This window comes from Hippopotamus amphibius, chromosome 3, assembly GCF_030028045.1.
Source record: "Hippopotamus amphibius kiboko isolate mHipAmp2 chromosome 3, mHipAmp2.hap2, whole genome shotgun sequence".
Lineage (NCBI taxonomy): Eukaryota > Metazoa > Chordata > Mammalia > Artiodactyla > Hippopotamidae > Hippopotamus > Hippopotamus amphibius.
Window position 1 is genome coordinate 182100392 of NC_080188.1, and position 13924 is coordinate 182114315.

A 13924-nucleotide genomic window follows, 5' to 3' on the forward strand; every position below is an offset into this window, starting at 1 on the left:
CGAAAAGACTTCCACAAAGTTCTTACAGCAGTGACATACATTATTTTCAAAAACTGGAAATAATCCAAATATCTATCAACAGTAGGATGGATAAATAAATGTGTGGCATATTCACACATAATTATCTACTCAAAAGTTTTTAAATGAACTACTGATAAACACATAAACACTGTTGAGTGAAAGAAGCCAGACACAGAAGGTTAAATTATCCCATTTAGTTGAAATTCAAGAATAGGCAAAACTATGCTACAGAGATAGACATCAGAACAATGATAACCTATGTGTGGTAGGAACTGATTGAGAAGACGCAGAAAAAAACTTTCTGGGGTGATGGCAACATTCTCTGTATCCGAAGTAAAAAAGTGCATATGTTCATAAAAACTGACTGACTTGTATGCTTAAGATGTTTGCATTTCACTGTAAATGTTACTTTTGAAGAAACATATTAGGACTTCTGGTCACAAGATGTCATTAAGAGAGTGATAATGCAAACCAGACAGGGACAAGATATTTGAATTCATACATTTAACAAGAAGCTGTATCTAAAAAAAATATAGAACTTTAACAAATCAGTAAGTAAAAGACAGACAACCACATAAAAATGTGGGCAAACAATATGAGTGGGCAATTCTTTTGAGGATATCCAAATGCTTAATAAATATATGAAACAACACTCAACATGGTTAGCATTAAAAAGAGAAGATACCACTACACAGCTACTAGATTGGCTAAAGTTAAAAAGACTGACAACAAAAATTATTTATGTGGATGTGAAATGAATGGAACTATCAAGCATTGCTGGTAAAAGTATAAACTGCTCTAAACTCTGTGGAAATATGTTTGGCATTCCGAACCAAAGCCAACACAGCTAAACCTGCTTCAACATTTCATTCTTATTCATTTCCATAAATATCTAGCTTGGGTAAAGTTACATAACAGCAAGCATCATTTCAATGATGGGGGACTAGATCCATTCTAGGACAAAACATGGTGAACAGGCCATTTAAATCATGCATACCAACTGGGTGTCATCAATGGGAAGATTTAAAAAGCCAGATAATATTTTCAGTATATCCTGGTAGGAATAACCTAGACAGTCAATGAAATACTACAGTAGAGAAAAAGCTTACAGGTTCACAGGTGATAGAAAGAAAAACAGGGGAGATAATAAACACCATAAATTTGGATAATGTCAGAAAGTGTGCAGCACAATATCAAAGCATGAAACCTTGATGCACTTTTAAAAAGGTTGTTAAATTAACTTTTATCAAGTACCAATTACATTAAAAAGAGCGTTAAGGAAGGCATGTATCTACCGTTGCCACCTGATGTTATTTAAAAGATAGCAAACAAAGGAGATGCCACAAGACTCTTTCTATGGGCAGCACAAGAAACGTGTCACAACAGATGTAAGGCAGCAGCTACTCTGTGGTGCCAGATGAAGCTGTATTACGCTACAAAAGCAAGGTCAATAAATCTGTGCCCAAACTGCTTGCCAAAACAGAGTAGACTGTTTGGAATATCAGTCAGAGATCTTGAAACAGCAGGGTACACTATAAATGTCAGATTATTCTAATAATATACTATCAAACAGCCTTCTAAGGTCTGGAATCCAAACTAAAAACTACAGGCTTAGTGGCACTACCGACTTCCTCAATTTGGGACTCATTGGTGCAAAGTGGTCTGTGATGCGTTATATACTGCAAGTCATGGATCTAATGCTCACCCTGGATTAATACTATTACTGGTCAAGTCCTAGAATAACTGCAAACTTTTAGGAACTACACTTCTTGTATCACTTACAACAATGAAACACACTTTTAAAAAACTCATGTGAGCACTTAAATCATTACACAGTTAAAACATCAGTATTAATATATAAATATCCATAGTCACTCATTCCTAGTACAGTATTTTATATCAAATTCTGTAAGATATTTATTCAATATTCAGTGTCTTCTATTCGTCAGGCTCTGTGCTAAGTACTTAGGAATACTGCATCCCTATGTGTAGGGATACAGAAATGACTGAGTTAAACTGTTCCAGAAATTAGTCTAGCACAACGCAGAAAAAAAATCAGCTAATTAAGACAACATGCTAAGTATTATCTTTCTTAACTGACCTCAACTTAACTGCCCCATGGCTGTTTACCAAAGCTGTCTATTCCCATGCCTGATGCTCATGGCTGGCTAAACGCTTCATTCTAGCACACATACTTTTGCTCCTACAAATTGAGCTTTATGTTTTCTTTGCTTACCAAGGGTCAGCTAAGCTTGTTCCCAACTTTGTTCACGCCAGTTTCCTTTTCTATTACAATAAAGTAATTTAAATATTATTTAAAACAATGATATATGAGTGTAAAGGCCAGCTGAATACATTCCTAAATTTGTTTATGGCACTTTTATTTTTTATTGCCATTAATTTAAATATTTTTAAAACAAGGATATGTAAGTGTAAATGAGTTTTGTTCCTATGAAAACTAAGTTAAATGTTAAAAAAGTTAAAATGTTTTGGAAAGATCAACAAGGATTATCACTGAAATAAAGTCCTATCAAATACAGGTATGCAGTAAATTATAAAAGACTAGAAAAAAAATAATCAAGGGTTCTGTACTCAGACTATTTTGCTATCGTAGTCAATATATTATGGTTTTGGTAATGTCAGCTAAGAGGGCATCTAATGGACATGTAAATTATACTTAAACCCAAAGGAACAAATGATTAATTTTTGAGGGACGATGGTAAAATGTGGAGAGAGATCAAAAAGGCTTTTTGCATCGAAGAACACAGGGAACTGTGCCTTAAAGGGTTAAAGTAAAAAGACATGATAATAAAAATGACTCAAATAAGTTGCTCAGTTTTTAGTCAGTGATACAATGAGTTGGCAAGAAACGATAAGCAAAAGGTAAACAGGAAAACTCTGCTTGAGAACCTTTAAAAATATTAAATATAGGGTGCCTATCCAAAAAGGGAAGAAAATGGTATTATTTAAATATTCCATGTAGCTAGTGCATATCTAAAATAAACTCTAACACCTACCTTTACCTGTTTAACTTGGGTGATAGTCAACTCTCCTGGTTTAAAGTTTCAGTAGGAAACAAACATTTATTGAAGTAACAATTGTAAAAGAATCCACCTTGTTGGTCCCAAAATAAGAGGGGCATACAATGCAGTAGAAACTTTAAGAAGTGTATTTGCTGCTACAATCCAGTGTTAACTGCTAATGTTTAATTAAAACATTAATCAGAAGAGGAAATATTTAAAAACACACAGATATACTTAAAAGTTAACATCTCAACCTCAAGTACATAAGTAATAAAAACAGTTTAAAAAGTTATGTCCTGCAAAAATGTTTTTAAAAATTCATTTCAAACTAACCTATATTTTCCAAAATAGTAGCTCTAAAATTTTGATGAAGAAAAAAACTACACAGGGAGCCAAATCACACCCAAAAATCTGTTTCAGCATTCAGAGGTGGGAAAGAATATTCTGCACTTTGGTTGTTTTTTTTTTTTTACAAATATGCCAGTATATTTGAATATAAATGGCTGGTAGACACTTTGAACCCACCTATATCAGAAGTTGTGTTTCTTAAAATGCAAATTATGAGCTCTACCTTATACCTACTCAATCAGAATCTAAGAGCTTGTAACCTAAAAATTCATATTTTAATACATTTCTCAGGTGAATCTTATTGTGAACAGTATGTTCTGAAAACTGCCTTCCAGTTTAAAACTCCGATTTCCTAATTGACTGTAAAATAATAATAATAATAAAGTCCTTCTAATTGGATGCTACTTCATGAATATCCTGCCAGTAGGCTAAATTTAAACTGCACAAATAAAACACACTGCACATTCAATCACTGTATGTACAATCTTCTCTTAGGTTACCTATCTTAACAACACCGTCTTCTCATTCCCTCCAATTTTCAGTTTCTCCCAGTATCTGCTCTGTGAATCTCTACTAAATTGACTACTTGTGTTACATTTCCACAAGTGTCCTATATCAGCCTTTTATGATTGCTAGATCACTGCATATCATTTTTGACTGTGTACTAGAATTCATATTAGAATGAAGCTTTTAAAATTTAAAAATCTTTCTACTGTGGCCACACCCCAAACCAACTGAATCAAACTCTGGGGGGGTGGGAGGTGACAAGTAGGTGGAATTGTAGATAAAATACAGGATACCAGTTAAATGTTAATTTCAGATAAACAATGAATAAATTTTAGTATAAGTATGTCCCAAATATTGCTCTTTAATTGCTAAATAAATCTGGCAATCCCACATTCAGGCATCTGTAATGTTTTAACTGCTGAAATGTGTACAGAGGATCAGCAAGTGAAATATACTTTCCATTGTGAGCTGGGAGTTTGAAAGCTGCTGCTCTAGACAAGGGGTCAGCAAACTTTTTCTGTAAAGGCCAGACAGTAAATATTTCGAAATCTGTGGATCATATAATCTCTATGGCAACTACTGAACTCTGCTTTGTAACACAACAGATAATATGTAAATAAAAGACCATGGCTGTGTTCCAATAAAACTTTATAGAAATAGGCAGTTGGCCATATTTAATCCACAGGACATAGCTTGTCAGATCACTTTATATTTAACCCCTACTCTAGCTTGTCAGATCACTTTATATTTCCGTTTTGATATTTGACATGTTCACTGTATTTCTCAGCTTCACATCATCTGGAAATCAGAACAGTGTCTCCTCATCTAAATTAAAATAAAACCGCAAACCCAAATGAGGCTTAAGAATACAACCCAGAAACATGGTTCTGGAAGATTATCAGTAATTAATTCTTTGGATATTTCTATATCTTGCCCAGAAGGATATCATAGACTACTCTAAATAACATTTATTGAGTGCTTATTTTATGTCAGAATTTATGCAGAAGAATTTATGTACATTATATGTTAAATTCTCACAACTCTGAGGTGGATGCAACTTTCATTTCCACTTTAGTGCTCAAGAAATTGGGACACCATTAGAGAGGTAATATACTTTGCTCAAAATCTTACAGCATAAGTAGAGAAATCAGGATTCAAACACAGGTCTGCCTAATCCAAAAGCTGCATTCTTAAGTACTGTACCACAATAATTCCATGTATCTTCAATCTCCTACTGAATAATATTCTATCTTGGGTATTTCCCTGACCTATTGGCCTAACAACTACAGCAAAAAAGGTGATGAGTATTACACTACTGCTTCTTACTCTATCTTTACTGGATAAAATCTGAAAGGTCCCCAAATTCAAAAAGTTAATCATTGTAAATGATTTTAGAGATCTAGTCAAATCTGTTAATTTCAGATGTGAAAGTTAAGACACAAAACTGACAAATTTTTCATTAATGCCCCTTATATTTTATTTTAATTAAGAATTAGATGACCTATTTCTAAAAGTCTTCACTTTTCTTCTTTAACTGAAGTACTGGTTTCTCAAAGATTCCACATTGTATAGTATATACCAGATTTTTTAGTCAAACTAATTACAAGGAATAACAAGTGGATTTATTGCTGATTTATTACTGTATTTGTCACTTTAGATATGTATTACATATGTTTTACTCTTATTAATACATGATATACTGAAATATAAATGGCATTAAAAATGTCTAAATATAACATAAAAGTGACCGCAAATACATTTCCAAAGCATATATCCATTAAGTTAGCTTAAAATTGATCAACAAATTAGTAGTCTGTTTTTATTTTGACACAACTCTATATTTTTCTTTTCAGTCTTAGATCTCTGAGAGGCTGTTAAATTATAAAGCAGGTATCACTGTAAAGGCAACAATTAATTTTGTGGTCAGGAAAAAAAAATTTTTAAAATTTTGAATGTACAAAAAAAAAAAAATCACACATCTATACTTATCTGTCTATCTATCTATATATCTATCTACTTTTTTTTTTTTTTTTTGGCCGTGCCAGGAGGCTTGTAGGATCTTAGCTCCACAACCAGGGATAGAACCCGGAGCCCTGGAAATGAGATGGCTGAGTCCTAACCACTGGACTGCCAGGGAATTCCCAATCTACTTTTCTTTTAACCTAACCACATTACATTAATAACAGACTAAGTTAAATAATGCAAATTGTTCCATTTTTGGAAAACAATTGGAAAAGCTAATCCCCTAAACAAAAAGAAAGTGATTTTAAGACTTCTGAGTACTTTCTAGGAACTTTTCCTGAAGGAAAATAAGAAGATAAATAAGATAAATAGGTATGCATAGTGATAAACTGAGGATAAAAACTAAAATGGTCTATGACAGGAAAATGAACAGAAGAATGTAAAATATCATTTTAATAATTTCATATTGATTACATGTTGAAATGATAATATTCTGGATATAATGTCAAATAAAGTTAATTTTACCTGTTTCTTCTTCCTTTTTTTAATTTGATGCCAAAAATTTTAAATGTATATATGTAGTTTATGTATATTCCATTGACTAGCATGGTCTAAAACGTTTGATGATTTGTCCAAACAGCTATTGACTATGAAAACATATAATAAAAAGTTACTATGAATTCAGTAAAAAATTTTAATACTTTTATATTTTACTAAATCACCTACAAATAATGCTTTAGAGCACATGGAGACTTCTGGACTCTCAGAAATATTTCTGGCCTAAGTATAAGGTACACTGGTCTAGAATTCATATCATAATTGGTGATGACATGAAATTCATAAGCTGAAAAATAGTAATTCTTAGAATCATGTTTCCAATGATTTTCCATTCAATTTTATCAGCCAATTACATTTACATTTAGGCAGAAATGAACTTATCTTTCCCATTCCCACTGGAATACCACTGTCTTCATCCCTCTCAACTTCACTCACCATAAAAACCAATAGCAAACAATAAGCTCTTTGATATTTTCAAAGACATTCAACTTACAGCACAAAAATAACCCACTGGCCATTAGGTCTTTTATCTGCACCACCAAACTACTAAACTCCTCCAAATTATATTAAAATAGTAACTTTTTTTTTGAATCAAATCTTACAACAAAATTACCATTTTATTGTTCTACCTCCTTCAATTCTATCAACTGAGGTAAATAAATTTTTCACAGTAGATGTGAAAAGGTCCTTGGAATTCTGTCTCTATGAATACTTCTCCTTAATACTAAGTTTACAGAAAAATAAATCAAAGCATCTGCATAAGCACATAGTGTGCTAATAAGAAGAAATCAAGAACAGACAATGGGGAGTCAGATTGGTCTGCATGGCTCAGCACATAACTTCACTTACACACACACACAAATTTGCAAATCCTACTTTAAAAGACTATGTAGATGTTAATTCAATAATTATAAAAAAACAGTCTGACTTCAAAACTATACCAATCTTATGGTTGTGTATTTTGTTAAACATGTCTACAGGTTATATAATCTAAATATTTATTAAGTAGTCAATTCCATACTCCTATTCTGGTTTACTGATTCAAAAAGCTTAAAATTATTTCTAAATCCTCCTACATGTAGAAAGAATACCACAAAACCTTTTTTCCAAAGATTATGAACTCTGGTTTAACTAAATTATTAGAAAGATTATGCTTGTTTGAGTTTTTAGTTTCTTTAGGGGGTGAATGAAGGGGAAAAGAGTTTGAAAGATGGGCAATCTGCAGGGCCAGAAGAAACAGAGTCCTGTAAACTGTGCCTGGGACAAAGTTTAAGTTAAGAGGTTCAGGGAACACTTTTCAAAGAATAAATTACTCGCCTGGCAAAACGTGGTCCAATAGAGTAATTGCAAAAAACAAACAAACAAAAAACCAAACTTCTGGAATAAAAGGACCCCAATTTAAAATATTTCAAATACAGAATTAAGCTGAAAAACCATCTAGCTGGTACATTTATATATATTCTATGCCACACAGTTATAGTGAGTAATGATTTAAATTCCTGCATACCTGGGAGGAGCTGTTGGATAAATAACTTTTATGTGCTGGAATGTTAAATCTTGATTTAAAACTTGCTTGATCCACTTTTTCAATCCTTGTCCAGAATCACCTGATGAATCACAAAATCTAGATTAAGTTAAAACATTTTGACAATACAGAGTATTTAAAAGCAGTCTATAACTTTCATGTCACACAGAGGCTGGAGGAAGGCATAAAAAAATCTTCATAAATAAAAATAACTGTATAGAAACTGATTTATCAATGTGAACTAATTCATCAGGGATCAATAATTACAAATAATTTTGATTATTTTACTCCTTGACTTCACCCATTGATCACTTTAAAGACCTGTTTAAGCTTGAGTTTTAAGTTTCCTCATTTGTTTAAAGGACATATTTTTCTAAAAAAGAATCCTTTCCATATTTGATTTTAAACAGTCATTTCTTATTTTACTCTTAAAAACAGTAAATTCCTAAAGTGCTTATAAACTTTTTGTAATTGGAACAACCTAAAACAATTTTCTTGGTTAAAACAGTAAATTTCTTCAAAAGGGGTATTCAGCATAGTTTTAACTTGAAGAAATGCGAATTTAATTTTGACAATATGTTTACATAATCTAAAATAATGACTGTACATCCCATGGCTGAAAAACAACCAAGTCACATGTGGAAGGAACTATAGGTTCATCTTATGTAGTCTTAACGAGAAAATTTTCAAGTTAACAACTCTAATTTTCAATCAATCAAGACTGAAATTTAAAAAATATCTACTGAATACCTATTAATGTGTCAGACACTGTGCTTATTGCTAGAGAGGCAGTGATGGGAAGGTGATGGGGAGAAAGAGTTCCTATACTCATGGACTGTATAGTTTACTGTGAGAAACAGACATCAGTCAAATAATCATAAAAATAAATGTGAAAGGCAAATGCAACCACTGCAAAGGTAAGATAGTCGGTACTTCAAGTTTATTAGATTCAGAATTGACCCAGCTAAGGATTCAGGGATAACTTCATTAGAATACAAACTCCACAAGGCAAGATTCATTTTGTGTTTCAGCCAGTGAGTTATTTGTTCATCCAATGCCTAGAAGCGGGCTGACACAAACTAGGCATCCAGTACATAGTTGTTGAATGGTTTGAACTGCGTTATACAGGATAGTAAAAAACGAAGGGCAGACGGAAAAGCATCTTAGACAGGATGTGGCAAACGCTGAAACCCTGTACAGGAAGGAGCAGTATGGCATTTAAGAACTGAAAAGCAAAAAATAAGAGGAAGAGCAGTGAGTGAAGGATGGATCCTAATATCCTGACAAAGTCAGAGAGCACAGAGAAGCCGTGAACATATTTTTTGGCAGAAAGGGGGCATGCTTCCAAGGATTACTCTGGAAGCTGTGTGAAGACAAGACCTGAAGGAGGACAAAGGAAGATGTGGAAAGAACAGTTAGGAGGTTGCTGTTCAGATGACAGATGCTCAGAATATGGTGATAGCAGTGGAGTATACAGAAATAGATACTAGAGATATTTAGGAGATAAAATTAACAGGAACTTGCAACAGATTAACTATGAGGGGTCAACTGTGAAGGGTTTCAAGGGTGACCGCTAAGTTTTTGGCCAGAGCTATACATCAAGACAGGAAACACAGGAAACAGCAGGTCTATACAGGCTGAATGTGAGGTACCTGTTTGTAATGCATTTTAGGTCCTATAGCAAGGGTTAAGCAAACTACAGCCAGCTGGAGGACAAAATCCAGGTCCTGAAGAGCTGAGAGCTAAGAAAGGATTTTTAAAGAATTAAAAAAAAGAAAGAAAGAAATGAAAGAAAAATACATGGAGACCTTATGTGGCCCACAAAACCTAAAATAGTTACTATCTGACCCTTTACAGAAGAAGTCTGCTGATCCCTGCCCCACGCTACTTGTCACCAGTATCCTCTGATATCCTTTCCTGCTCCTCTCACTCCAGGAATCCTAGCCTTACTGCCATTCCCTAAGGTTACTGGCCTTTCTCTTGTCTGTAACAGTGTTACCCAATATGCACATGATTCAGTCACTTAAACCTAGCTGCTGAATTATCACCTACACAGTGAGGCCTACTCTGATCATCTTATTTAAAACTGTAACCCCCATCATACCTCTCACCCTTCTAATCCTGTTTTCTTTCTTTCCAAAGAATTTCCTATTGTCCACCATGTAACACGTCCTCCATTAGAATGTAAGCTCCATGAGAGCAAGGGTTTTTGTTGTTTTGTTCACTGCTGTATGCCCAGAGCCTAGAACAGTGCTTTGCACAGTGGCCAAGTAATAGGTATTTCTTGAATGAATGGATTAATGTATGAGTGATTATTAGGCAGTCAGATAAACAGGTCTAGAGCTTCAAGGAGATCTGAAATGGAGATGTATACTTGTGTCACATGAATGGAGGTAAACATAGATCTGTGGGCTTGTATGGAATTTAGCCTGGGAAGAAGAGGAAGAAAAGAAGAGGACTTAGGATGGAATTTTGAGGAAGCCCAACATTAATGGCCAGGGAGAGGAGTATGCAAAATAAACCAAAAGAGCATATACATGTAGAAAGAACCAGGAAAGTGTTTCAAGAAGAAAAGCTGAAAGCTGCTGACAATTCAAATAAAATGATGACTGAAAAATGTCAATTATATTTAGCAACACAGACCTTACTGGTGACTTTAGCAAGAGCCAACTCAGTCAATTCGCTGAGACTTAGTAAATGGGGAGAAAGCAAGTCATTCACGATTTGGACCTGTGTGAACCTTAGAGCTCAGCGTGGAATATAGACATTAAATTAGGTAATTACAAATTTGGTGAATGCCACTGAAAGAACAGAGTGAATTTAATCTGAGAAGCTGAACAAAGCTAATTAAGCTATCATTTGTTTTAATCATCCTGAAAGAAGGTACTTCTTTGGTATTTTAGTAGTTGGAAATGCTCATATTAAGTTGGCTAGATACAACTTACATTTTCATATGATGTCCTATGGCTGCTATAGCCTAGAAGAGAACCTTAAGTTTTCAAGATTCAAAAATAAGGAAAAAAAAAATCTGCCTCTAAACACTTTTTCAACCTTAAAAACCAAAACTAAATGCTACAAAACAACATGCATCCATCCATTCACAAAGTCCACTCCTCAAAAAGCTGGCATCTTATTCCAAGAGTACAGAAACAGTTAAAATTGGTTTGCCCATATTTGGATTAACCAGAGGCCAAACATATCCTATAACATAACCACATATATTATAGTCTTATGTAAAAATAATACTCCCAGTGTAAGTCAAAGCTCAAAATATATGGGAATTGCATTACATTTGCATAATTGGCAGGATTCTTTGGATAAACTCTTCGTTCAAAGCACAAAGGGAAAAAAACATATGTACAACTCTGGGTTTTACAGACATATAGTTACAGATTTTAAAATGTCAGTAATTTGAAATTGAAAAGAGTAAGGATAGTACCTTTAAGCAAAGTGGTCAAGGGAAAAAAGAAGAAAAGCCTCAGAGTATTTTCTAAAGATACTGTGAAATAATGTATTTATTAAAAGGACTATGGTATTGGGGAATTTCTGGCTGCTCATAAACACCCCTGGAGTCGCAAACAGTATTAGTCTCCAAGTTACAAGCATTGCTGTCATCTTAGACCCCCTCATCTTCTAAGCCTATTTCATCAGTAAAGTCTTTCCCTTTAACCATCTTTGGCCCTTTTCTTCCCTATTTCCAAAATGATACATCCTGGTTCAGCGTTTTTTCAACTTACCTCTCCAGAACACTGATTTTGGAGTCAGAGACCCGGATTCAAATCCCAATTCCACCACCACTCACAGTGATAGCCAAGTGATCATGGACAAATTATTCAATCTACCCAGACTCATTTTAAAAATGAGAATACTTCCCACAACTGCCCATTTTCAGGTTTCCACCCTGTACCTTTACAGTTCTCTCCACTATCCAATCACCGTCCTCTTTAAGCCTACACAAGTCCCAGCTCACCACTTCCTCTGTCAAACCTAACAAGCTCTTCATCTTCCAAAAGCCTTAATAATGCCTAACCAGTGTTTTTCCCTACAATTCACTTGGCAGTAAAGCATGCACCATCTTGTGATCGCTTGTGATCTCCACTGCTGAGTCAAACTAAATGAATTCTTTTTAACCTTAGGTAGGCCCCCTGAGGACACGGGCTGCATTTCATTTCTCTGAAAAACGTTTCCCAAGAACCTACCCTGGGCCGCACTAGGGATGCAACAAGTCAAACAAGGGTCCTTACTCTTGAGAAAGAAGTGAAGCGGGGAAAACAGACAGAAATAACTACCGGTAAGTGCAAGAAACGCTATACAGAATTAAGCACGTCCCTAAGGGCAGGCAGTGGAAAAATACCTGCCCTTGGGGCTCAGAGTTGACTCTGCGCTTTATCATGGGGGCTGAATGACAAGAGGGGGAAAGAGGAGAAGGAAGGAAGGGGGAGCAGGAAAGAGGAAAGGGGGAAAAACACCCCGGCCCTGGCACAGTCCCTCCCAGAAAGGAGATAAATAATCCACTGCGGCTGAAAACTCAAACCACTAATAGCTGACTCTGAACAGTACTAGATAAATGTATTTGCCTTTAGCAAAACACTTACCTTTCTAACTTGCTCTGTTTAAACTTGGGGGAGAGGGATGTGCCGGGGGGGGGGGGGGGGGGGGGCATATGTGGACGCAAGGGCTGCAACGGAGAGAATGTAAATAGAGGGGTGGCCGAGTGACGGGACACAAAGGCCAGAAGTGTGCACAGCGGGCCAGTGACTGCAAGACAAGAAAAAGGAAGACAAGGGGGAGCGGCCGCGTACAGGTCACCAGGCCCGTATGTCCACAGCCGCGGGGCTCGCGAGGGGACAGTCACCCTCTCCAAGTCCACCGCGCCCTACTGGGGCCCAGCGCTTCCTCCACTACGGCAACACTGGGGGAACCGAGGTGGGGGGCGTTTCCCAAGCTGCAGTAACGGGGACGGAAAACTGTAATCCACCTGAGCCGTGTAGGAAGATCAGAGAGGCGCTGTGCCTCCCAGCCGGCGACACCACGCAACGCTGCAAGCACACCGAACCCGACGTAGCCGCCATGACTGCCGCCACGACTAGCGTCCCGAGGGCCCCACGCCTACGCCGTCCCGCGGGGCCGCGCACGGGGCGCGCCTGGAGACGCGCATGCGCGCCGGGGCAGGCCTGCCTGTGAACCAAGTCTGAGGCAGTTAAGGCTGTTCTGAGGGCTAGGTTTTGCTAAGCCTGGTGTCCTACAGGTGACCTCTTCGGTAAGGTTAATGGATATGCTTGTTTGCTCTAGGATTTTCAACTGGAATCCGAAAACTCAGGATTGGTTTTTTATTTGAAGAAATATTGGCGTTATGATGTTTAAAATTTAACATATAATAACCATATTTTACTTTCTTCTGTGTCACTTACACAGGATGTTTGTAGCATTTTATGTACAGGATGAGACAACCATGTAATAATAACTCTCTGTGTAGTTTTAAAAAATAGTTTGATTAGAAAAATCTGATTTAAAGCAGTACCATTTCATACCCATTCAGGTGGCTATTATTGAAAAAGAAATATAAGCATTTGTGGAGAAATTGGAACACTTGTAGATTGCTGAGGGGAATGTAAAATGGTGCAGCAGCTGTGGAAACGTTTGTCGGTTCCTCAAAAAGTTAAGCAGAATTACCATGTGATCTAGTAATTCTACTTCTAGGTACATATACAAAAGAAATGAAAACATGGCCTCAGATGCTTGTACACCAGTCTTCATAGTAGCTTTTTTCACGATAGCTAAAAGGTGGAAACAACTCAGGTGTCCTTGGATGGGTAGGTGGAAAATAAAATGTGGTATACACATGCAATGGACTATTATTCTGCCTAGAAAAGAAAAGGAGTGAAATTCTGATACACACTACAACACAGATGAACCTTGAAAATAAACTGGATGCAAAAGACAAATATTTTATGGTCCACCTATATGAGATATCTAGAAT

General features: G+C 36.0%; 1 protein-coding gene across 11 annotated transcripts in view; it reads right to left on the bottom strand.

Annotated features, from left to right (window-relative positions):
* The window catches only part of LYPLAL1 (lysophospholipase like 1), a 152220-nt gene extending 139170 nt beyond the window's left edge, over positions 1-13050 (bottom strand). For 10 of the 11 annotated variants that reach the window (XR_009052653.1, XR_009052654.1, XR_009052652.1 and 7 more), the window contains exons 1-2: positions 12923-13036; positions 7927-8026 (exon numbers count right to left, since the gene is read on the bottom strand). Coding sequence is in view for 7 of the 11 variants with exons in the window: in XM_057727553.1 (XP_057583536.1) it covers positions 7927-8026; positions 12923-13016 (194 nt within the window). In the remaining 4 variants the exon portion in view is untranslated. Of the gene's footprint in view, positions 1-7926; positions 8027-12922 lie in introns of all 11 variants that reach the window. The other variant, XM_057727549.1, reaches the window with a different exon arrangement.
* Positions 13051-13924: the final 874 nt, after the last annotated feature.